Below are 25737 nucleotides of genomic sequence, written 5' to 3'. Positions count from 1 at the left end.
CCCTCGACCATCACCCTCTTCCTCCCGCCACTAAGCCAATTTTGAATCCAATTTGCCAAATTGCCCTGGATCCCATGCGCTCTTATCTTCTTAACCAATCTCTCATGCAGGACCTTATCAAAAGGCTTACTGAAGTCCGTGTAGACTACTTCAACTGCTTTACTCTCATCTACACATCTAGTCACCGCCTTGAAAAATTCTGTCAAGTTAGTTAGACACGATCTCCCCCTGACAAAGCCATGCTGACTATCCCTGATTAATCCCTGCCTCTCCAAGTGGAGATTAATCCTGTCCCTCAGAGGTTTTTCCATATTTTCCCAACCACTGATGTTAGACTCACCGGCCTGTAATTACCTGCTTTATCCCTGCTACCCTTCTTAAATAATGGTACCATATTCGCTGTCCTCCAGTCCTCTGGTACCTCTCCTGTGGCCAGAGAGGATTTGAAAATTTGTGTCAGAGCCCCTGCTATCTCTTCCCTTGCCTCACATAACAGCCTGGGATACATCTCATCTGGGCCTGGGGATTTATCCACTTTTCAGCCCACTAAAACAGCTAATACTTCCTCCCTTTCTATGCTAATATGTTCAAGTATATCAATCCCCCTCCCTGATCTCTACACCTACATCATCCTTCTCCATAGTGAACACAGATGAAAAGTAATCATTTAAAACCTCACCTATGTCCTCCGGCTCCACACACAGATTGCCACTTTGGTCCCTAATGGGCCCCACTCTTACCCTGGTTACCCCGTTGCCCTTAATATACTTATAAAATGCCTTAGGATTTTCCTTTCTCTTGCCTGCTAGTGTTTTTTCATGTCCTCTCTTCGCTCTCCTAATTACTTTTTTTAGTACCCCCCCCCCCCCACAACACACACACTATCTATACTCCTCTGGGGCCTCCGCTGTTTTCAGTGCTCTGAATCTGCCATAAGGCTCCTTTTTTTTCCTGATCCAATCCTCTATATCCCTTGAGATCCAGGGTTCCTTGGACTTGTTGGTCCTACCCGTCACCTTAATGGGTACATGTTGGCTCTGAACTCTCACTATTTCATCTTTGAATGACTCCCACTGGTCTGATGTAGCCTTTCCTACAAGTAGCTGCTCCCAGTCCACTCTGGCCAGATCCTGTTTTATCATATTGAAATCGGCCCCCTCCCCCCCACCACCCCCCCCCCCCCCCACCCCCCCAATTCAGTACCTTTTATTTCCGGTCCATCTTTGTCCTTTTCCATAACTACCTTAAATCTTACAGAGTTATGGTCACTGTCCCTGAAATGCTTCCCCACTGACACTTCTACCACTTGTCCAGCTTCATTCCCAAGATTAGGTCCAGTACTGCCCCATCTCTTGTAGGACTTTCTACGTACTGGCTCAAAAAGCTCTCCTGGATGCATTTTAAGAATTCCACCCCCTTCAAGCCTTTTACACTAAGACTATTCCAGCTGATATGAGGTAACTTGAAATCCCCTACTATTATTAACCTAATATTTTTACACCTCTCTCAGATTTGCCTACATATCTGCTCCTCTATCTCACCCTGACTGTTTGGAGGACTGTAGTACACTCCCAGCCAAGTAATTTCCCCCTTTTTGTTTTTAAGTTCTACCCATATGGCCTCATTTGAGGAACCTTCTAAGCTATCATCCCTCCTTACTGCAGTAATTGACTCCTTGATCAACAGTGCAATACCACCTCCTCTTTTATCCCCTCCCCTGTCACGCCTGAAGATTCTATACCCTGGAATATCAAGATGCCAGTCCTGCCCCCTCCCTCACGTCTCTGTGATAGCAACAATATTATAATCCCATGTGCTAATCAACGCACTCAATTCATCTGTCTTACTGGTAAGATTCCTTGCATTAAAATAGATGCAATCCAGCCTTGCATTTTTTTTTGTGCCTTAACAGGTCTATATTTGCTCTGCTTCCAGACTGACTCAGTTTCTCTTCTATATTTGACTGAGCATCACCCCCTACTGTACCTCCTCTCTGTATCCCATTCCCCTGCCAAATTAGTCTAAACCCCCCTTCCCCAACCCCCCCACCAACAGCACTAGCAAACCTCCCAGCAAGGATGTTGGTCATCTTTTGCTGAATTTTTAAAAAAACCCTTCCAATCCTCAGGCTTATTACTCTTTTTGGCAACATTGTAAGCCTCTTCTTTTAATCTAATACTATCCTTAACTTCTCTAGTTAGCCATGTTTCCAGTGGAGTTTTTATTCCTCAAGGAAATGTATATTCCACTCTTGCTGAATTATCAGACTGCTTTTCTGACATCCAGTACTGGAGTAGCAGAAATTTCATCCAGTGACATATTGGGAAGACTGAAGCCATTATGTTTGGTCCCCGCTACAAACTCCATCCCTCTCCTTGGCAACTGTCTGAGGCTGACCAGACTGTTCGCAACCTTGGTCATATTTGACCCTGAGATGAGCTTCCGACCACATATCTGTGCCATCACTAAGACCACTTATTTCCATTCTGTAACATTGTCCGACTTTGCCCCTACCTCAGCATATCCGCTGCTGAAACCCTCATCCATATCTATGCTATCTCTACAGTTGACTATTCCAACGTACACCTGTTCGGCCTTGCACGTTCTACCCTCCGTAAACATGAGTCAATCGAAAACTCTGCTGCTCGTGTCCTTACTCAGACTAAGTCCTGTTCACCCAACACCCCTGTGCTCGCTGACCTACACTGGCTCCCAGTCAAGCAACGCCTCGATTTTAAAATTCTTATCCTTTTTTTCAAATCCTTTCATGGCCTCATCCCTCCCCATCTCTGTAATCTCCGCCAGAGCCACAACCCTCCGAGATACCTGTGCTCGTCTAATTCTGGCCTCCTGAGCATTTTATTCCCTCCACCACTGGTGGCTTTGCCTTCATGTGTCTAGGCCCTAAGCTCTGGGGTTCCTTCCCTAAACCTCTCCGTCTCTCTACCTCTGTTTCCTCCTTTAAGATATTCTTAAAACCCACCTCTTTGACCAAGCTTTTGACCATTTGCCCTAATATCACCTAATGTGGCTCAGTGTCAAACTTTGCTTTATAACACTCCTGTGAAACATCTTGGTATGTTTTATTACATTAAAGGCACTATATAAATGCACGTTGTTGTATATCCATTGAAAATTATGAATTATTTCCTTAAATGTTTGCCATTACTTATCTACTGTCATATCTTTTAAATTAAGTTCTCAATCTGCCTGAGCCAACTCACCCCTCATACCTTCCAAGATTGGCTTTACTTAAATTTAAGACCCTAGTTTCAGACTTAACCACAACGCTCTCAAACTTAATATGAAATTCATCATATTATGATCACTCTTCCCCAGATGATCCTTTACAATAACAGAAAAATGTCAACGGTGGGGGTTCAATCCCCATACCGGCTCTGATAGTTCATGGAGGCCTGCTTCCTCACCTTGCCCCATGCTTGAGGACTGGTGACCCTCAAGCTTTCCATCACCAACTATCCCTCTAATGAGGAGAGATGCCTATGGTCCTTCAGGGATTATGGCTAGAGCTAATTAAGCTATGGCAAGCTAATTAACCCCTTCTTATTACATAATTCTAGACCTAAAATAGCCTGTTCCCCACTTGGTTCCTTTATATATATTTCTAGAAATCTGTCTCGAATGTATTCCATGAACACGTCCTCTGTTATGACCAATTTGGTTTGCCCAGTCTGTATGAATATCAAAGCCCCCGCAGGATTATTGCATACCCTTGTTATATGCTCCTCTAATTTGTTTGTTTATATTCTGTCCAACACTATGATTACTGTGAGGGGGTTTATAAATGACTCCCACCAGTGTTTCATGCCCTTTATTATTTCTTAGCTCCACCCATACTGATTTCACGTCATGACTTTCTGAACTAAGAACCTTTTTCATTCCTGCCTTTATCTTAGCCTTTATTGTCAGGGCTACCACACCTCCTTTTATAAAGGTTAAGGTATCTGGAATATTTAGATCCCAACCTTGGTCACCTTGCAACCATGTCTCAGTAATGGCGACGAGATCAAACCTATTAAACTCTATTTCTGCCATTAATGCATCAATCTTGTTATGAATGCTTTGTGCCTTAAATTTAGCTTTTTACTATTTTTCCCTGATCTGGCTTTAGTCTCTCATACCTTATTACCATGGTTAAACTCTCTCTCCTTTCCTGACACAATCTGCTTGATCTTACCCAAATCGCTACTCTGCTCCACACGTTTGTCCTTTCTCTTCAGATTACGGATTTACTCTTACCTGAACCCTCTCTCCCATTACGGGTTACTGAGGTGCCCATATATGGTGCCACAGCCTCACTGTGTTGACCTTTCTAAAGCAGGCCAGTTCCCTGTTTCTGCCCATTTTAGGGGGCAGCTGGTCAGTGAGATGTAACTGAAGCCCAGGAGTTAAAATAGCGACAGCCTCAAACTAATGATATGGGCGGGTTTAGCCCTCGGGAACACAGTTAAATTCCTCCTATCTGCCAACCCCGCATTCCACCCCTCCCCCAACACACACACCAGTGTCCTAAACTCAAGATGTCAAAATGTTGACATAGAATCTTAACATTGGCAATTCTTCACAAGAAAGCCATTCACAGTGTACTTGCTCCTGGAAGGGAATTCAGAATTTCTCAACTCAGTTTAAAGACAATCTTGATTAGTTTTTCAGGTCTTGGTGCAGTGCTTTGCATCATTTACAGAGAGTGAGCCATAAAACCAGGTCTCTCATGGGCAACCAAGCATCAACTACAGGCCAAAGGGCAGCCAATGAAAAATAAAGCGTTGAGTTTTCCATTACATATCAGCTTTTTCCTACATAAATGAATGAAAATTCAGCTTACTCAGATAACAGAGGAATTTATTGACGATTGGAATAGCGATGGCAAATAAACCTAACAGAGCTTCCATCGCTTCACAGACCTTCACATCTCGAGGTTGTTGACCTCTGATCTAATGGTCACAGGCTGACCGTATTTTTCTCAAGGACCGGCTACATTTATTTCTCTACATTCTCTGGTGGTAGTTGAGGAGTAGGTTGCGGATTTGGGCGGGTGAGGAGAGCCTGTATTTCTGGTACAGGGCAGCGTGATCGCCCTCCTCAAACAACCGTGTCGCCATCCTGGTGCAGCCTCTGGCCAACAGCTCTCGCCAACATAGCTCACTGAGTCTGTTAATAAACACTCAGCAAGATTACAAACCATGGGCTGAATATTATCACCATGCCACGCTCTGCGGTGGCACGCTGTGAAAGAGGCGGCCTTCCAACATTGATGTGCTGCCGCCGAGCCCCCGTGATATAACGAGCGGGGCCTCATTTAAATAGAAGGGGTGGAGAAGCCGCCTCCGAAGAAGTAGAGGGGGCGGCCGCCGCAACCCCGGCAACGGCGTCTGGCGCCACTGAGCAGGCGCCGGTGCCATTTTTACAAGGCCTCCAGCCCTTAGAGGACATTTAAATGATTAAAGGGACCATTTAAAAAACTAATTTAACTAAAGCTTTGTCCACCTCTGCAAGCCCCTCTCCCAACAACCCCCCAGCCAATGTGGCCTATCCCCCCCCATCAAAAAAATTAGTTAGTAGTAACGACCTCTCCCCTCCCAAACTTTATACCTTTTGACCCTAAACCCCTTCCCACCATCCCCACAGCCAATGAAAAAGGTTTTCCATGCTTCCTGCCACCGCCCTGATAACTTTACTCCTCCCCCCCTCCCCGCCAGTATCTCGCCTCGGAACTCCATACAGTGTTCCGAAGGTGTGCGAGTTGCGATCAGTGGCGGTAAAATTGGCATGGGACGGCCGGCGGCGGCAGGTAAGTTCATATGCATTTTATTACTGCTCATTTAAATATTTAGATGAAGGCCCCGCACCAAGGTCCCCCTGCCACCAGAAATAAGCGGTGGGCCCTTCTCCACATCGGGGGTCGAGGCTGGACTCTCCCCACAGAATTTTACAGGCTGCCCCACCACAACCCACAGTGTCGAGGGGCTGGTAAAATTCAGCCCCATGATTCTAATCAGGTTGTCTCTCTCTCTCCAACCAGTGAGTTCTTACATATCACAGGCAGCTACACACGCATTTGAAATATGTGACTGAACAATGCAGTATGAGGTAACCATTGTTACGATCATCTGTTTGTATTAATTTTCGAGAGGTAACTTTTAATTTGGAAATTGGATATTTTTAATGCAAGTTAAATGAAAACACTAGTTTGAGAATCTGACAAACAAACCTGTGAAGGTGACAAATCAAATTTATTTAGTAAGGTCACAGTGGGAAGTGTGGAAACAGTGGCCGGAATTTTACAGTGGGCAGACAGGAGCCGGACTCCGACGTAAATGTCGGTGACGAACCCGCTCCTGCCCAGCCTGGGGATCCGTCCCGTAATTTACGGATCCCCAGGCTTTAATTGGCCTGAGGCAGGACTTCCACCCACTTGAGGGAGGAGGTCCCGCCTCAGTGAGATGCCGGCCAATCAGTGGGCTGGCAGCTCTTAGTCTCAGCAGCGCCACTGGGAGTAGTGGCCACTGCTGGGACTGTAACCCAGCTGACGCCATGGACCCGAGAGAGTGGGTAAGTTTAGGTTGCCTCACCAGGGGGATCGGTCGTGCCAAACCATGCTCCTCACCAAAATCACCCCCAGGGTGTCGACACTTGAGGGTTTTATCACATCATTCTGGGTGCATTTGTATCCCAGTTCCAGAGATGATAAGACAATACTCTCATTCACTACAAGAGACAGTATCTGATGTACATGAGCTGTTTAAAACGGACGTCTGTCCTTTATTCAATAAAAACTGACAATAATTGGATGTATTTTTCAATTCCTCAAACAATCCATCTATTTATGGCTTTCAAATTGGATCCATTTCTGATTAAATCCTGTCCTGGGAGAGTCAGAGGGTCTTTTGATAGACGTTAGTCTGTGTCACAAGAAGGATTCTGGGAGGAAGGTTGTGAACATCTCTCAGGTTTGCTCGCCAAGAGGCAAAAATATTTGGCACTGAATTCCACAGCGGTTTCACCGGACACTCCCATGGCTTTCAGAAGTCTAGAGGGAGAGGGAGAGAGAGAGTGAAAATTAAAGTTTAATCTACCTAAACAAACTGTATTAAAATTATAGAAAGCATTGTGACGATGGAGTGAAGTGGAGCCCATTGGACAGACAATAGAATCACAGCTTCATACAGCACAGAATGAGACCATTCGGCCCTCGTACCTGTGCCGGCTCATTGAAAGAGCTATCCAATTAATCCCACGCCCCCCTGCTCCTTCCCCCTAGCCCAGCAATTGGTTTCCCTTCAAGTATTTATCCAATTCCTTTCTGAAAGTTACTATTGAACCTGCTTCCACCCCCTTACAGGCAGTGCATTCCAGATCACAACTCATTCCATAAAAATAATTCTTTTCATCTCAACCCTGTATTTTTTGCCAGTTGCCTTAAATCTGTGACCTTTGGTTATCAACCTTGCTGCCACTGGAAACAGTTTCCATCTATTTACTCAATCAAAATCTGCATGATTTTGACCGGTACTAGTAAATCCCCCTTTACCGTCTCTACTATAAGGAGAACAATCCCAGCTGCAACTTTCAAGTCCTGGCAACATTCTTGTGAATATCCTCTGTACTCTCTCCAGAGCAATTATGTCCTTCCTGTAATGTGGAGACCAGAACTGTACGCAATAACTATGGCTGTACGCTGTGGCCTAACCAGCATTTTATACAGTTCCAGCATTGCATCCCTGCTTTTGTATTCTATACCTGGCCAATAAAGGAAAGCATTCCACATGCCTTCTTTACCACGCTATCTACCTGTCCTGCCACCTTCAGGGACCTATGGATATGCTCTCCAATGTCTTTCACTTCTTCTACTCCTCTCAATATCCTCCCGTTTATTGTGTATTTTATTGTTTATTCCCTCGCTTTATTTGCCCTCCCCAAATGCATTACCTCACACTTCTCCGGACTGAATTCTATTTTCCACTTTTCTGCCCACTCAACCAAGCCATTGATATCATTCTGGCGTCTGCAGCTATCCATTAACTATCAACTACACGGCCAATTTTTGTGGCATCTGCAAATTTCCCAATCATGCCTGCCACATTTAAATCCAAGTCATTAATATATATCACAAACAGCAAGGGACCCAATACTGAGCCCTGTGGAACGCCACTGGAAACTGATTTCCATTCGCAAAAACATCCATCAACCACTACTCTTTGTTTCCTGTCATTGAGCCAATTTGGATCCAACCTGCCACATTCCCCTCTATCCCATGAGTTTTCATTTTACTGACCAGTCTGCTATGCGGGACCTTGTCACATGCCTTACTAAAGTCCATGTAGATCACATCCACTGCACTACCCTTATCAATCCTCCTTGTTACTCCCTCAAAAAATTCAATCAAGTTAGTAAGACACGACCTTCCTTTAGCAAATCCATGCTGACTATCCCTCATTAATCCATGCCTTTCTAAGTGGCAGTTCATCCTGTCTCTCAGAATGGATTCCAATAATCTATCCACCACCGAGGTCAGAATGACCGGCCTATAATTATTTGGCCTAACCCTCGCAACAATGGTATAACGTTTGCAGACTCCAATCGTCTCGTATCTCTCCAGTATCTCGTGAGGATTTGAAGATGATCCTCAGTGCATCTGCTATTTCCTCCCTGGCTTCCTTTAACAACCTGGGATATAATCCATCTGGCCTGGTGATTTATCCACTTTCAAGGATGCCAGAACCTCTAGTACTCCCTCTCTCATTATACTTATCATATCTAATATTTCACACTCCTCCTCTTTAACTACAATGTCTGCATCATTCATCACCTTTGTGAAGACAGAGACAAAAAACTCATTAAGAACCCTGCCCACATCTTCTGCATCCATGCATAAGTTACCTTGTACATCTCTGATAGGTCCTACCCTTTCCTTAGTTATCTTGCTCTTATTGTACTGATAAAATATCTTTGAGTTTTCCTTGATTTTAGCTGCGAATAATTTTGCATGACCTCGCTTTGCATTCCTAATTTCCTTTTTTACTTCACTCCTGCATTTTCTATACTCCTTTAGGCTTTCTAAAGTATTACATTTTTTGTGACTATCGTAAGCTTTCTTTTTCTGCTTTATCTTACCTGTATTATCCTTCTAGATAACCAGGGGACTCTAGATTTGGCAGTATCACCCTTTATCTTTATGGGGACATGTCTACACTGTGCCTGCAGTATCTCGCTTTTGAATTCCTTCCACTGGTTTGCCACTGATTTTCCTTCAAGTAGCTGTATCCTGTATACTTTCGCCAGATCACCTCTCAGCTTCGTAAAATTTGCTTTCCCTCAATTTAGAAATTTTACTCCTGTTTTATCTTTGTCCTTTTCCATGATTATGCTAAAACTAACTGTATTATGGTCACTATCTCCAGAATGGTCACCCACTGCTAATTCATCCACTTGCCCAGCTTCATTACCAAAGACTAAAATCTGGAATTGTGTCCCCTCTCGTTGGGCTTGTTACGTGCTGGCTAAAAAGCAGAGTGACTCTTGTTCGCATGTTGCAGCGAATTGAATGAGGTAATGCTATGGGACATGTGACACAAAGCAGTGGGGAAAGAAAGGTTTATAAAGTGGGAGTTAAGAAAAGATATTTCAGAACTCAACAAGACTTGGCTAGTAGATCCCCTCGAGCTCGAAAACAATGATGGGTGAATTCTTCAGTAACTTGTACAATAGGTGTGTAATTATTATAGATAATAGTTATTATTGAATGCATGTTTTTAAAGCTTAATATCTTGAGGAATTAATTCTAAACCTCTTTATAAGAGCACCCATTCCTGAACAGATGGAGTATAGATGTAACCCGTGTATGTTCTTATGTCCATTACTTCACAGAAATCTGTTTAAAATTTGCCCAGTTCCATATTTGATTGAAAGTCAGTCCCCAGGTGCTTTTTTTTCTGATTTAACTGCCCCGCACCCAGTTCAAATTTGTACTCTCTGCAAATTTGATCCGTTTGTTTAGCTTTTCTGAATCTGAGTCATTAACCTGAATTAGGAGCAATAGGGGAACCACCACTGATCCTGGGCAGCCTATGAGAGTCAGTGGAGCTGGGAGGCCTTAGATAACTCCACAGTGTGGTCCAATCAAGAATCATTAGGCAGATCAGCTAAAAGGATCTGCTTTTCATATAGCTTTATACCTTTGTTCAGTTCTTTCCAGTGAGGCTTTAGCATTTTCCGGATCTTTCCTCAGATAGGCTTGATATAAAACTGAGGATCTCAGATATCCGATAATCCACGAGACAGGCATCTTGAACTTGATATAAACGTTTTCAGCTCTGTGACAAAGAATATGCCATTAATGTAAGATTAAAAATGACTTTACATATTTTGCATTCTTGGAGGGTGTTGGGGTATTTGGAACAGCCTCCAGTACATTAGTTGCTTATTCGGATAAATGATTAACTCTGTTGGAATATTGTTACCGTATTGTCACACTCACATAAGGAGCAATAATGAACTAATGAATTAACCTGCCAAAAATAGACATACTTTTTCTATAAGACAAAATGGAATAAGATATCAGGCGACCTCTCCGTACTACTAATATAGATAGTGACTGCTGGAGACTGACCCCATCATGATGTCTGGACCAGCCTTGAAGAAAGCATTAGAAATGCTAATGGCCCCACTTAATGTTAATTTCAACCAGTAGGACTAACAATGACCTTTGCCGGGACGAAAGTCGTGGGGGGGAGCGGGGGGGAGAGGGGGGAATCTCCCGCCTCTGCACCTTTTCAGGCTCCCGGAGCAATCCTCCAATCTTTGGCAGTCAAAGTTGAAGGAGGCGGGATGCCCGTCCCTTTAAACACTTAATAGGGAAGGGGATCCCGCACACAAGAGCTGCTGGCCAATCACAGGGAGTACTCTACTGCAGAGGCCTCGGACCCAGTCCCAGCCTTAGAATACCAGACCTGAGGTAGGTGAGGTGGGGTTGCCGGGGCCGGTCTGGAAAGGCCCGGTGAGGGGGGGTGGACGAACTGAGCCAGTTATGGACGAACCCCCCCCAGCCCACAGGGAGAGAGTCTCATTTTACAAGTCTGGTAATATCCCAGAGGTGGTGGTCAGAAGGCCACTTAAGACCTCAGTTGGTCTCTGCATGGGAAGGCCGGCATCGGCCTATCCTACCCCCAGGAACTCTGGGAAGATCGGGTATAGCAATCCCAGCGTCAGGTTCCATGCCGGCCACTGCTGCTCCCATTATCCGCCACTGTGCGCAACCCCCCCAACAACCGCCCCCCCCCCCCCCCCCCACCCGCCACAGAACCTGATGTCTGACTGGGAACAAAATCCAACCCACAGAGTCTCCAGACTCAAACTCAGAATAATAGGTGTGGCCAAACACTACTTTATCAAGACGAGCAACATTCAAACACCACTGTTTAATAATGGCCACACGTTCAGAAGCATTGTATGAAAACACCAGGAGAGAGCACCTTTGGTCATCTGACAGAAACCAAGCCTGATAAGGTTTTATTTAAACATAAAAGGGACTTTTTGGTGCAGAAAGCCAGAGCAGAGACAGAAAGCCAGCAGCCAGGAGGCTGATCTATTCCAGCCAAGAAGAAGACCCTGTCGAATACCATCTTTAAAAACTATCTAGAGGGAGAGACGAAAATGTGACCTTTGAAAACTGCCCATCTGAGAGATTGAAGTAGGATCTTTGCCATCGAACTGTAGCTGAGATTTAACCAAAGAAGTCTGCAGCAAAGCATCCTGAAATTCTTCAAAGTTTGACTCCAGTGAACCAGGAGGAAAGGAAGAACAGGTCTGCACCATTTAAATTTTCCTCCCGGGAAAAGAAACAAGGTTTCACAATGAACTCTTTAAAAAAAAAAGGACCCAAATGCATGTTCTCTTTTAATCTCTATCTTTTCTCACCTATGTGCAGGTGAAGTTGTGAATTTGCAGGTTTTTGTTGAATAGACTTTTACCTTTCTTTAAACCTATGAGAAAACCTATCATTTCTCTGTTTATCGACCATTAAAACACTCAAGGGTTAAAACACAATTGCAACACAGACTGTCTGAGGTCAGTTTTACACATCTTTAGCTGGAATCATCAAGCCCAGTATAAATGATACCCCTTTGTATGGTCACAGCTGCACTGATAACAACTTCAGCAGTAGGAAAACAAGTGACATCAGGGGTTATGAGACTAGAACCTGAGTAAAAACAGGGCCTCGTTTACATGTTATTCCTATAATCAACCTGGGTGTCCTTGTGCAACAGTCACTGAAAGTAAGTATGCAGGTGCAGCAGGCAGTTAATGAAGGCAAATGGTATGTTGGGCTTCATAGTGAGAGGATTCAAGTACAGGAGGAGGGATGTCTTACTGTAATTATGCAAGGCCTTAGTGAGACCACACCTTGAGTATTGTGTGCAGTTTTGGTCTCTTTATCTGAGGAAAGATGTTCTTGCTATGGAGGGAGTGCAGCGAAGGTTTACCAGACTGATTCCTGGGATGGTGGGACTGACGTATGAAGACAGACTGTGTCGATTTGGCTTGTATTCGCTAGAGTTCAGAAGAATGAGAGGGGATCTCATAGAAATCTACAAAATTCTAACAGGACTGGACAGACTAGATGCAGGAAGGATGCTCCCGATGAAGGGGCAGTCCAGGACCAGGGGTCACAGTCTAAGGATAAGGGGTAAGCCATTTAGGACTGAGATGAGGAGAGATATCTTCACCCAGAGAGTGCTGAACCGATGGAATTCTCTACCACGGAAATCAGTTGAGGCCAAATCATTAAATATATTCAAGAAAGAGTTAGATATAGTTCTTGGGGCTAAAGGAATCAAGGGATATGGGGAGAAAGTGGGAACAGGGGTACTGAGTTTGGATGATCAGCCATGATCATATTGAATGGCAGAGCAGGGTCGAATGGCCTACTCCTGCTCCTATTTTTCTATGTTTCTATGCCCCAGATAGCAATTTAAACAAATTATTTCCAACTCCAAATCTTCTCTTTGATTCCTGATACCCACATGAATAATTGATATTGCTAACAATGACAGAACAAACTCTCCTAAACTTTCTGGTTCCAATTACCCAACTAAACAAGGCCATCTGTGGTTTCCTGGCTCTCACCTCTCTAACTCTGTCTCTGTAAGCACTCATGGAGAGATTTTTGAATTTTAAATCTTGGGTGGTCTGCAACCTTTTGAAATTCTTACAAGTGCACATTTAATTTCCCAAAACTAAAAGTGACCTCTAAAATATTAATACAAAGCATGAACCAGGTGATCAGAACACTTGTGCTGAATAAAGTTTAATCACTGTCACCAATATGGGTCAATGTCGAATCATTGCCCATTAAGGGTTATCAAAAGGAAAGCCTAACAAGGGTAAAATCAGCCTTTAGCAGGAGCACGAATCAGACGATAGCGAATCGGATGTGTAATGTTAGTGTCTCACCCTCTCTCTCTCTCTCTCTGGTTGTCTTTTATAAGGTAAAACTGTCACTTCTCACCTACTGTTAAGAGACATTCAGGTTTCTTCCCCATGGTGATCACGCAATGGCCTAGGACTAAAAGAGAGAGGGAACTCTGCGAGAACTGTGGCAGGTCTGAGAACACAGCAGGGATAAAGCAGGGGTAGAGAGAGAGAGAAAGAGTGCGAGCGAAAGAGGGGGAGAGAGAGAGAGAGAGAGAGAGAGCCCGAGAGCACTGCCAGAACAAATCAACAACAAAAATTCAAGGAGTGATGTCAGAGGACAGCAGGTACATGATTGGTTGGTGAGTATTAATGTTTTTATTGTCTAAACTTGGCCAATGGTTTAAACTGGGACCGGGAATCTATAAAGTACTGCAATAAATTCATAGCTTAGCTAGTTAAACTAATAAATAAAACTACAAATAATCATTAAATAAAAACTTTAACTAACTAAAAAAATAAAACTAGGCTAGTCTATGATATGGCAGAGCAGACTGTGTGTCTGGGCTGCCAAATCTGGGAGTTGGTGAACGGTGAGACTGTCCCAGGAAAACACGTCTGCAGAAGATGTCTCCATCTCTGGCTCAGAGTACGATTCGTAAACACATAAGGGAGGGGGAGGAAATTCTGGACAGTTTTATCCAGAATAGAGTCACATCCGAGAGGAAAACACAGGTTCAGGAAAGAGAGGCTGTGACTGATAGGGAGCCGGGTAGCTGGGATTTAGGAGAGGTTGAGAAGGAGCTCCCGTGACACTGGTCCTATCCAAGAGGTACAAGGTACTCACTACCTGTGAGGACAAAGAGAAAGACTGCAGGGAGGACAGCCACAATGCAGACCAGGGCACAGTGGCTCAGAAAGCTGTCCAAGACGGGTAAGGGATATCTCACAGCAACTGGAGAGGAACTGGGAAAGGGAGGGGGTAAACCCAATTGTCGTGGTCTATGTTGGAACAAACAACATAGCTGGGAACAGGAATGAGATCCTGCTGAAAGAGTATGAGGAATTAGGCTCTAAATTAATAAGCAGGACCTTGAGGGTATTAATCCCTGGATTATTTCCTGAGTCACTTACACCTTGCCACAGGAGCAGACAGATCAGGAGAATTAACACATGGCTAAAGGGCCAGTGTGGGAAAGAGGGATTCTTTTTCATGGGACACTGGCACCAGGAAGGAGCTTTACCGATGGGACGGGCTCTATCTGAACTGGGATGGGACCCGTGTCATAGAGGAAAGGATAAATAGAGGGGTGGGGTGGGGGCGGTGGCTGCAAAGGCTTTAAGATAGTATGATGGTGGGGAGGAATCCACAAGAAATGTAAAGCAACCTAAATGTAAATAAAACAGGGAAGGAGAGCACTGAAAAGAATAAAGTAAGGGAGGACATTCCGATGAAGGGTCACTGACCCGAAACGTTAACTCTGCTTCTCATTTCACAGATGCTGCCAGACCTGCTGAGTGGTTCCAGCATTTCTTGTTTTTATTTCAGATTTCCAGCATCCGCAGTATTTTGCTTTTATATAAGGGAGGACATTGTTGCTTTGTTGGGTGTGCATTAGTAGCATTCTAGAGAAAGTCTTAGACTCCAGTAAAGGATTCAACTGACCAAATGGCCTCCTTCTGTGCTGTAACCACTCTATCATCATTCTGGACCGACTAATGTCCGTAAGTCTCAGATTGCTGCCAGAAGTATCATATCACAGTTAATGTTAAATCTAATATTATTCCCCCAGACAGAATCCAGGCACAATAATACGAAACAATATGATTTCATTGATAATGATTTTAGAAGTTGGTGTATAATTACAAATATGTGTTATACATTTACCTCTCTTTGTCAGGGAAAGTGATAGCATCAAATATCTCCTTGTATTCATTCAATACAATTTTCATAATTTTACTCTCATAGGGGGTTAGAGTTGAGAACAGCTACAAATAGAAGGTACAATGGAAAGAATTAACACATTGCATGATAGGTCTGATTTGTATTGTGATACTGTGTGTTCAAACATGCTCAAATTAAACTCTTATTAAAAACAATTTGTTCATAGGAAGCCCGGATACAGCGACTGCAATAAAACCACTTCTATCGGACACTGAGCCGCAACATCGCAGAATCAGGCTGTCAGTATTCATGGCCTAGGCAGCTTCGCAGTGGTCACCAGGTGGCTTGGCCTTGCTGGAGTTGGGATGTTAGCCCGTCCTCCTAACTTTAATAGCTTGTCTTGTTTGTGCACAGTAAACCTGGCCAGCTTAGCTGAAAGGCAGAAAATCCAATCAGGCAGCAGCTCTTAAAGTGCTGCTGCTTGCTATTAAGCACACATGATCTTTTTCTTTCCTGTCGCCTGGACAGTCACAGTGCTGGTAAATGCAATGGAGGGATGTGGCAAAACCCTCTCTTTGGAGGTTGTGCTACAGGAGGTGCAGGAAAGAAAATTGGCCCTGCTTGGAAGGAAAGGTCACTCTCCTCTCAAAGCAGAGGTTAAAGGTTACAGGTTGTAGGTTGCAGAGAGAGTAAATGGAGTCTCCCTGATTCTGGGAACCTGTGAACAAATCAGGAAGAAGGTTTGTAGTTTCTAGACGAGTGCCAAAGTAAAGGTACTCAACTGACATTCGTTAGTTTACGACTGAGGCCCAGCTTGCACACACAAAATATACTGTGAGCTGTAGAACCCATGGAGAAGTTACAAGGGAGATAATTTTTCTCTTTTCTTCTGTGATCATATTTTTAATCACAGTGAAATCACTTTTTGTGACACTTCAGGTGTTGGAAGCCTTGTTACCACTGGGAACAGGTGTGGCTTTGGAATGCAGTTATACAACAACAAGAGCACAACTTTCATTTATATAGCAGCTTTAATGTAGTAAAACCTCCATAGGCTCTTCACAGGAGCGCCAAACAAAATGTGACACCAAACCACATTAGGAGATTTCTTTCATTCATTCCCGGTGTTATGAATGCTGGATTTTGTAACAGGTTTATGTTTTAAATAGTGTGATTTTTAAAAATTTAAACCGGAGTCAGAGAAGTCAGGTGACCTCACCAACTCTGTTTAAAGACAAGACAGAAATCTTGGTTACCAGGACAACAAAGATTTTCTTTTAAAAGCAAGGTCTGCAGGGGCATAACACCTGAAAAACAATGGGTTTTACCCTCCCAGATTTTAACATCGTAAAACAAGGAGTCAGTGATTCTGAGGATGTAAATGTGCATGGCAGCTGCTAACTCCTGAAAACAATGAAAAGCCCAGGAGGTTTTGTGGAAGCCAGACTTGTGGACTTTACATATTGGAAATAGACAATGGGCTATTGACTCATGAGTCCACATAAATTTAACAGATTTTCTGATGGCAGACAGGCTATAAGAAAGGAAACTAGCGGTGGCAGATCCAGAGAGGCCATAAGAGAGGAAGACAACCAGAAGTGGTAGCCCCAAGGCAGAGAGTGAGAGACTGAGCCTTGGCTTAGAAAAAGAATAAATTGCCCCCTATATTACCACATCAAGCACAGATCCAAAACAAACAACCAGGTCCTCCGGCCAATCCTTAAACGTAAATGAAATGCACATTGTACAATATGAACTTTCACCTTTACAGCACTGAGAACAATTTTGTGTTTGAGTCGAAATTAGTTAGGCTACTAAGCCTCCTACACCAGCCATGGCTCTGTTGATAGTAATCTTATCTCCATGTCAAATGGTTGTGGGTTCAAGCTTTACTCCAGACACTTGAGCACAAATATCTAGAACTGGCACTCCAGTCCAGCATTGAGGAAGTGCTGCATTGTTGGAGGTGCTGTCTTTCAGATGAAATGTTGAATGGAGGCCCTCTACCTGTCTTTGTAGTTCAATAAAAAAAGTTCCCATTATACTATCTTGAGGTTGGTGAGTTCTCCAGGGAGCCGTGGCCAATATTTATCCCTCAATCAACATCACTTAAACAGATTATCTGCTCATTATGATGTTGTTTGTGGGAGCTTGCCGTGATATTGTGAAAGTCGCTATATAAATGCAAATCTTTCATCCTTCTATTTTACTTACGTCTTGAACAATCTGGTTCGGATCCTCAGAGCAGTCGTCATTCTGTAACACATGGGGAACTCTGTAGCAATAGAGAGCTATACATCCTTTGGGTTTTAGAATCCTGTCAACCTCCTTCATAAACTTCTCCATATCAAACCAATGTGCCGCTGCTCCCACTGTCACCAGGTCAACGGAACCATCCTCAAACTCCAGCTCGTCCGCGAGGCCCACTCTGTCGAGTGAATCAACAAACACAGGAATACAACAGCTTCAGTATCTCTGTAGTTTTAAATGAATTTCCCAATGACATCTAGTATCCCAGATGTGCGCTGGAATTTTATGAACCCTGGGAGACGGGATTGGTGGCAAGAGGGCCCATAAAATAGCACCAGAAAGCGGCAGTAGGAATGCCGATCACCTTCCCATCGGCATACGATTGTGTCAGGGGCAGAAAAGGGTGAAGATGACCTTTTCACCGAGGGACCAATTGAGGCTCTTAAGTAGCCAATTAATGGCCACTTAAGGGCCTCTCCCCACCTCTGCTGGTAAATTACCAGCGGCTGGTGGGAGCCCTGCCATGTAGGGAGGCGCCAAGTAAAACAAAGCAATTTGTGGCCTATGGAGGGCCCCTGGTGGCAAAGGCCGTCCCTCTGTCAACAGCCCCCTGCCCTCAACAATCACCCACCCCACAACTCCCCACCTCAGCTAGTGCCTGCCGGATTGGCCCGGTGACCCCGCAACACTTTGCTGTGGTCCGGTGCTCCAGGGATAGCCCTGCTCCCAGGCCTCTTGTACAATGGGCAGTGGTCATCGCTCCCAGTGGAGATGCAGATACGACTGAGCTGCCCGCCCTCTGATTGGCCAACAGCTCTGGGAGGTGAGATCCCCGTCTTCACAGGAATAGGGATCATGTCGCTGGGCAGTTAATTGCCCGAGTGCTGTTAAATAGAGCTGGGGTTGTCTACAAAGGAATGCAGCAGGCTCCCCTCACCTTTTGGTCCAGGCGTCAGGACCCCAGACAGCTCCATAAAATTCAACCCATGAATTCTTCCATGATAAAGGCATACAGAAAATAGGAGTTTCTGACAGGACTAATCGACATAGGACAATAGAATTCCACAGCACAAAATGTGGCCATTCAGCCCATCAATCCTATCCCTGCACTTAGAAAGAACGATCCAATTAATCCTACTCCTCTGCTCCTTGCCATTAGTAGTTTTTCTCCTGTATCAAATATTAATTCACTTCAAATACAAAAGGGATCTGTGTTGAGGCTCAATTATTCACCATATTTATTAACGACTTAGATGATGGGATAGAGAGTCACATCCAAGTTTGGCACAAAGACAGGCATCATTGTAAGCAGTGTAGATGGAAGCATAAAATTTCAAAAAAAGACATTGATAGGTAAACTGTGAGAAATGGATTTCTGTGTACTTACATCTTCCACTTTGGGAGATCAGAATGCTTTCTAAATGGTGATATTGAGGCTTTGGAAAGGGGTGCAGAGGTCTCAAGATCTAAAGCATCTTACTTACCCAGGATTGGGGTTGGGAACAGCAGGTAAATAGACTCCACACTTTAGAGAAGTGTAGACCTTGGGCTGAATTGATTTAAGGTTCATAAGATGATAAAGGGATTAGATTGCGTTTGAGTGGACAGTTTGTTTCAATTAACTAGATTAGGAAGGATCAGAGGCCACAATTTTAAATTGTATAAGGCAAGATCTAGGTTTGATGTCAGCGGGTAGCTCTTCTCCCGGAGAATAATGGACCTGTGGAACAGGCTGCAGTCCCATTCGGCACACGCTGATTCACTGAATTCCTTCAAGTGAGTTCTGGACTTGTTTCTGCCTGGGATGGAGATGATCTTGTACAAGAGGTAAATATCTGGTAACATTCATCAGGTCCAGAGCCAGCTCCTGGATGAGCTTTGATCATCAAAGGGGCACAGAGAGAAATTTCCTCCATGTTCCCCACTGAATTGCCTGGGTTTATCCGGTTCCTCAGCTCACCCAGGAAATCACATAGTTTTGGATGGGGTAAGAAATTGTGATAGACAAGCCATTGCAGTAATATGGGAAAGGCTAGATAGACCAGCGAGTCTTTTCATGTCCACCATTGTTCACATTCTAATTGTGACCAAACCAATAAATTATACAGGATTAACATTTAATTTGTAATTAAATCATTGCACTATGCTTCACAATACTGGATTGCTGATAATGGCAGCATTTTGACACAATGCTTTGAGTCAATGACCAATTATCACATCCAAATCCTTTTCCAAATTTCTCATGAAAACTCATTGCATCTGCATCCAAGATTCATATTTCCTGTTATCATCCATTAAGTTATATTAAAATGCATCAAGAATTTTCATGGTCATGAACTTTATTTGTCCAGATCTCTCTGAATGCGATCGAACTACTGAAACTAAAATTGATCACCCTCAACAAAATGAGAAAGGCTGCAACTTTAGTTTTTGTGCTCTGTAAAATCTTCAGATTACTATGGTTACCTGTAAGAGACATTATCAGGTCTATCCAGTTTCTTGGCCTCTTCAATCTGAGCTCCACTCATATCAATTCCAACCACTTTTTCAAAGTAAGAAGCCAGTCCCCGGGAGCTCTGACCTGAGCCACATCCCACATCCACTGCCAGGCTGAAGGGCTTCCCCTTCTGAAAAGGGAATCACATTTTAATCAAACACACATCTCTTCACCCTCTGTCCCCCCACTTCAAACCTCCCGCCATTGGTCTGCCAACACACCCACAGCCAATCAGAAAGTCAACTGTCTCTTCATTACCCAATGGTCATCAGAAAGAGAACACGCTCCTCATTACCCGATTGACCAACGATCAAGAATCATCCAAACAGCCAGTTTTATTCCCATGTCCGATATTTTTACAATCAGTAAACAAAACTGTGTTCTGAATGCCCTATGACTTTTCTCCTGGGTTTGGAGGCAGTCCAGGAGATTTGTTAAGTGTTGACCCATACAAAGCACAGCCCGAGTCGAGATTATTTTACTGACACATCCATCTCTTCACTATCACCACCATCTCCCCCACCCCAGAAAAAACCTTGCATTCAGTAATTCTGTGCCTGATAGCTTTATTGGAAAGCCTGCACATTGAGTTCCTAGAAATGGCAGAAACCATATAGTCCTCAACTGGAGACACAATAAAGGCAAGAAACCCCAAATTAATTCATCTAGTCACTCACTGTGATCTGTATAAGCAGAATTAACACTCACCTTTAACACAACAAAAAGACAGATTTAATTGGGTAGAAATTTAATTTTCCAGTGACTGACTGGTTGTTTGCTCTGGAGGTGTTAGGCCGCAGCCATATTAATGGTCTGGGCTTCACATTCCAAAAGAGCCTCCTGATACAGCTTGCCAGGAGGAGGAGTTATATCTGGTTCTTACTAAGCATTGCCAACCCTCCAGGATTGTCTTGCAGTCTCTGGAATTATGGAACGATTTTCCGGATACTGCTGCGAGAAACAGCCGGAGATAAAAATTGTAGGGCATCAAAGAAAAGGTTTGTATATTTTCTCTTCTTCTAAACACTTCAGTTGATTGGTTACAAATACACTGGAGTTGCGGAAAAGGCTGTTTGACTGGGGATAGAGCAGCTGGTGGTGGGTGATCATGTGATGAAATCTCTAGGAACATGTCCAAGCGGAGTTGTCGACCCTAGTTCTTACACCTGGACACCAGGAGAATTCCTGCTCTTTTTCCAAAAGTTTAAACAGAACAGGCTAATAGGACTTCATTATAACAGCATATCTGAAAGTCAGCACTTCTGACAGGGCAGCTCGCCCTCAGTACTGCGCTGAGGTTGTAAGCTCAAATCTGCAGTGAATTGTGAACCTGCCATCTTCTCACTCAGAGATGAGATCATTACCCCACGGTGAGAATACTACAACAATTCACATTTATATAGCGCCTTTAATGAAGTAAAACATCCCAAGCCATTTCTCAGGAACCACATGAAGAAAATGTGGGATAAATGACTGACAGTGTGGTCAAAGAGGTCGGTTTTAAGGAGCGTCTTCAAGGAGGAAAGTTGGGGAGGTTTAGGGAGAGAAATCCAGAACTTAGGGATTTGGCAGGTGAAGGCACGGCCGCCAGTAGTGGAGTGCCTAAAATTGAGAATGAACAAGACGTCAGAATTGAAATTTGAAAACCAGGATCAAGGAGTTGTCGGACCTGGATGATGGGTGAGTGGCTCTTGGTGCGAGTTAGGACACAGACAGCAGAATATTGGATGAGTTCAAGTTTCCGGAGTGTAGAATGTGAGAAGCCGGCCAGTAGGGTGTTGGAAAGTCAAGTCTAGAGGTTACAAAGACATGGATGAGGGTTTCAGCAGCAGATGAGTTGAGGCAGGAGTGGAGCTGGACAATGTAATGGAGGTGGAAGTAGGTGGTGTTGGTGATGGCGAACTACCCAGTGGTGAGAGGACTGGTAACAATCAAGTTGACATTGGAAAAAGTATCCCCAACATTTAACTATTAAATTCTGAAAATTACTCAGGTTTCATTTCACAGATTTCCATGTATTTTACACTTAACTATAAATCCCAGTCACTGCTGGAAAATATTTAAAGGCAATATCACACTTCAAAAGTATTTAGACAAATCAAAGTGTAACAGATTGGCCACTAGAGAAGATACATAGTCTTATCGTAGAATCATAGAATGGTTACAACACAGAAGGAGGCCATTTGGCCCATCGTATCCATGCCAGCTCTCTGCAAGAGCAACTCACCAAGTCCCACTCCCTGCCCTTTTCCCCATACCCCTGCAAAATTTCTCTTTGGATAATTATCCAATTCCCTTTTGAAAGGCTCGATTGAAGCTGCCTCCACCAAACTCTCAGGCAGTGCATTCCAGATTCTAACCACTCACTGCTTAAAAAAGATTTTCCACGTCGCCTTTAGTTCTTTTGCCATTCACCTTAAATCGAAGTCCTCTAGTCCTTGACCCTTTCACCAATGGGAACAGTTTCTCCCTATCTCCTCTGTCCAAACCCTCTCATGATTTTGAAAAACTCTATCAAATCTTCTCTTAACCTGTTCTCGAAGGAGAACAACCCCAGCTTCTCCTATCAATCTACGTAACTGAGGGACCTTAGCCCTGGAAATATTCTAGTTAATCTTTTCTGCACCCCCTCTAAAGCCTTCACATCCTTCCTAAAGTGTGGTGTCCAGAAATGTACAAAATTCTCCAGTTGAGGGCAAACAGGTGTATTATAAAGGTTCACCATTAACATCTTTGCTTTTGTACTCTATGCCTCTATTTCTAAAGCCCAGGATCCTGTATGCCTTTTTAAACACTTTCTCAACCTGTCCTGCCACCGTCAATGATTTGTGCACATATACCCCCAGGTCCCACGGCTCTTGCACCCCCTTTAGATAGACACCCTTCATTTTTATATTGCCTCTCCTTGTTCCTCCGACCAAAACGAATTACCTGACACTTCTCTGCATTAAATTATATCTGTCATGTGTCCACCCTATACACCAGCTTGTCGATGTCCTCTTGAAGTTTAACACTATCCTCCTCGCTGTCCACTATACTTTCAAGTTTTGTGTCATCTGCAGATTTTGAAGTTGTACCCTGCACACCCAATTACATTTCTTTATCCAGTCTTTTGCAATCTCAGGATGTCGCAAAATGCTTTACAGTAACAGCCAATTTGTGCACAGCAAGCTCCCACAAGCAGCAATGTGATAATGACCAGATAATCTGTTTTTCTGATGTTGATTGAGGATAAATGTTGGTCAGGACACCGGGGACAACTCCCCTACTCTTCTTCCAAATAGTGCCATGGGATCTTTTACATTCACCTGAGGGCAGACAGGGCCTCAGTTTAACATCTCATCTGAAAGGCAATAGTGCACACTGCCTCGGTACTGCATTGGGAATGTCAGTCAGGATTACGTGTTCATGTCTCTGGACTGGGACTTGAACTCCTGACCGTCTGACCCAGATGCTGATTTTTGGATCGGCCACATTCTCACCTTTCTCTGCAGATAGTTGAGGATGAGATTGTTGATTTCAGCAGGTGAAGGAAGCCTGATTTTCTGATACAAGGCAGCGAATTCCTGCTCCTCAAAAAAACAGCTCGCCATGTTGGTGTCTAATCGAGCAACTGGACCTCTGCCAGAATGAAAGCAAAATACTGCAGATGCTGGAAATCTGAAATAAAAACAGAAAGTGCTGGAAATACTCAACAGATCAGGCTGCAGCTCTGGAAAGAGAAACAGAGTTAACGTTTCAGGTCTGTGATCTTTCATCAGAAAGGCTCCAGCTTTTAAACTTGTTTCATGAGAGGTTACATGTCTCCAGGGCTGGCCAGCAGCTGGGCACTTCTATCCTTGGCCCCTCTTTCTCTGTTCCACTGTTTACATCGCCCTGGCTCAACAGTAGGTGTATTTCAGGACTAACTACAAGTGAATAGCTAATTTAAAGTTACCTGGGACTCCTTGCCAATCCCCAAACCCTGACCTCTGACCCTGCCCACTGCACATCTCCCAGTCCTGCACACTCTTTGCTAAAAAGTATCTTCCAAATTCCTGGACTCTGCCGCCAAAACACTGCTACTCCACTGACCACACTAAGACTGAACTCCTGCCATTCTGATCTGCTGTTTAGTTGCTTACATTTTAAGGCAACCATTTCCGGCCCATAGTCCGTGTTGGCCATAATTCCACAGTATACCCCAGGGACATTCACATTATATCCTGATCCCTCACAATGTACCCTGGGGTCTCTCACACTGTACCCTAGTTATATGGATGTATCACATGTGAGGCAGGATGGAATAAATCTGCTTGGATTTATGACATAACTCACAATTTGGGAGTTTTGGTTCTTTGTGCAGCCTAATAACCTTGTTTTCCACAGCCCAAATGTGTTTTTCTGCCATCTAGCTGAAGGACATTGCTGTATTCGGGGCAGTACCAACAATACTCTGAATTTTAAAATCCACCAGGACCTGAACACACCCATCACTCACCAGTGACAGGAACGAACATTAAGCCCCAAAGTGAACAAGCCCAGCTTCCAATCTCAAGCTCCGTGTTGTGCTGGAATTGAGCACAAATAATAAAACATGTCAGTGATAACGTTCAACTTTGACATAGTGGAAAGATTGACGGCTTTGGAATCGATCAATCGCCAGGCACCGCCCTCCACTTTCCCTTCAATCGGAGGCAATGGGGTGATGTCCCAGGCAGGAAGCTGGAGATGTGGGGAAGGGGAGAAGAGAATGGGAAGCGGGGTGAGGCGAAGGTGCATGGGAATGGGGAGGGGTAAGAGGGGGTGGTGCAGAGAATGCGGGAGGGAGTGGGAATGGGAAGAGGGAGACGGGGAATTATGGGAAGGGGGGGCTTGAGGGAGATGGATGAATTGGCCCTTTAGATATTGGAGTTGAGATCGCACCATGCGGGTCCTCTTCACACCCACTGCCACACAATCAACGCCAAAATAATAGTGAGGTGGCTGTGTTGAAATGCCGCTGACAGATGCACTGAGATTACTTCCGCCTCCCTCACTCAATGTCAAAGCCCTCCCTGCTCCCAACGTGCCTCTGAGTTAGTCTCAATATGATTGTCTGAATGGCCTTTTCTCATTCCACATTTTATAGACATATTGAACAGCTCAGTCACAACTCTCATCACAATGAACCACGGTACACCAACACCATTAAAAATTAAGTTAATATTGTAAACGCAGTCAAAAATTAAAATAAAACATTTAAAGCATTGAGTTAAATGTGCTGGGTTTCTAAAAGCTGTTTGGAACACAACTGTTATGAGCTCGCAGGACAACAGTCTGGTGTGTGCCGTGTCTTTTGTAAAACTGCTTGTGACGGCTGCCTGCAGTCAGAGTGTCTCATGGTGGAAGTCACATGACTACGGCAAGCCAGGAGGCACATTAGTACAGTATTGCATTTCTATCCCAAACATCCCCCTTGTCATACAAAGAAAAGTGCATGCATTATCATTGACATTGTGAGTTGCCAAGTTACCCACAATGCACACAACGTTCTCATGCATTAGTAGTTTGTAATTCTTGTCAGACTCTGCACAGGCATTGCACACATAGTCATTAAATTGTGCTTGTCTCTTAATAGTGCGCGTGCACGTTATCGTTGGTTGTTCATCTGGTTGATTTTCCTTCTCCGGCAAGTGTCGTTCCCTTGTCACTT

The 25737-nt window shown here is 44.1% G+C and overlaps 1 protein-coding gene across 7 annotated transcripts in view; it reads right to left on the bottom strand.

The window, feature by feature from the left end:
• Nucleotides 1-6220: 6220 nt before the first annotated feature.
• The window catches only part of LOC137371781 (putative methyltransferase DDB_G0268948), a 34488-nt gene continuing 14971 nt past the window's right edge, over nt 6221-25737 (bottom strand). For 3 of the 7 annotated variants that reach the window (XM_068034648.1, XM_068034650.1, XM_068034651.1), the window contains exons 3-7: nt 20033-20193; nt 17531-17744; nt 15320-15420; nt 10197-10334; nt 6221-7051 (exon numbers count right to left, since the gene is read on the bottom strand). In XM_068034648.1, coding sequence (XP_067890749.1) covers nt 6919-7051; nt 10197-10334; nt 15320-15420; nt 17531-17744; nt 20033-20193 — 747 coding nt within the window. In that variant the 3' untranslated portion in view covers nt 6221-6918. Of the gene's footprint in view, nt 7052-10196; nt 10335-15319; nt 15421-17530; nt 17745-20032; nt 20194-23545; nt 23724-25737 lie in introns of all 7 variants that reach the window. The other 4 variants (XM_068034646.1, XM_068034644.1, XM_068034647.1 and 1 more) reach the window with 3 other exon arrangements.

This window comes from Heterodontus francisci, chromosome 7 (assembly GCF_036365525.1).
Source record: "Heterodontus francisci isolate sHetFra1 chromosome 7, sHetFra1.hap1, whole genome shotgun sequence".
Taxonomy (NCBI): Eukaryota; Metazoa; Chordata; class Chondrichthyes; order Heterodontiformes; family Heterodontidae; genus Heterodontus; species Heterodontus francisci.
This window is presented reverse-complemented; position numbering and strand designations above follow the sequence as displayed.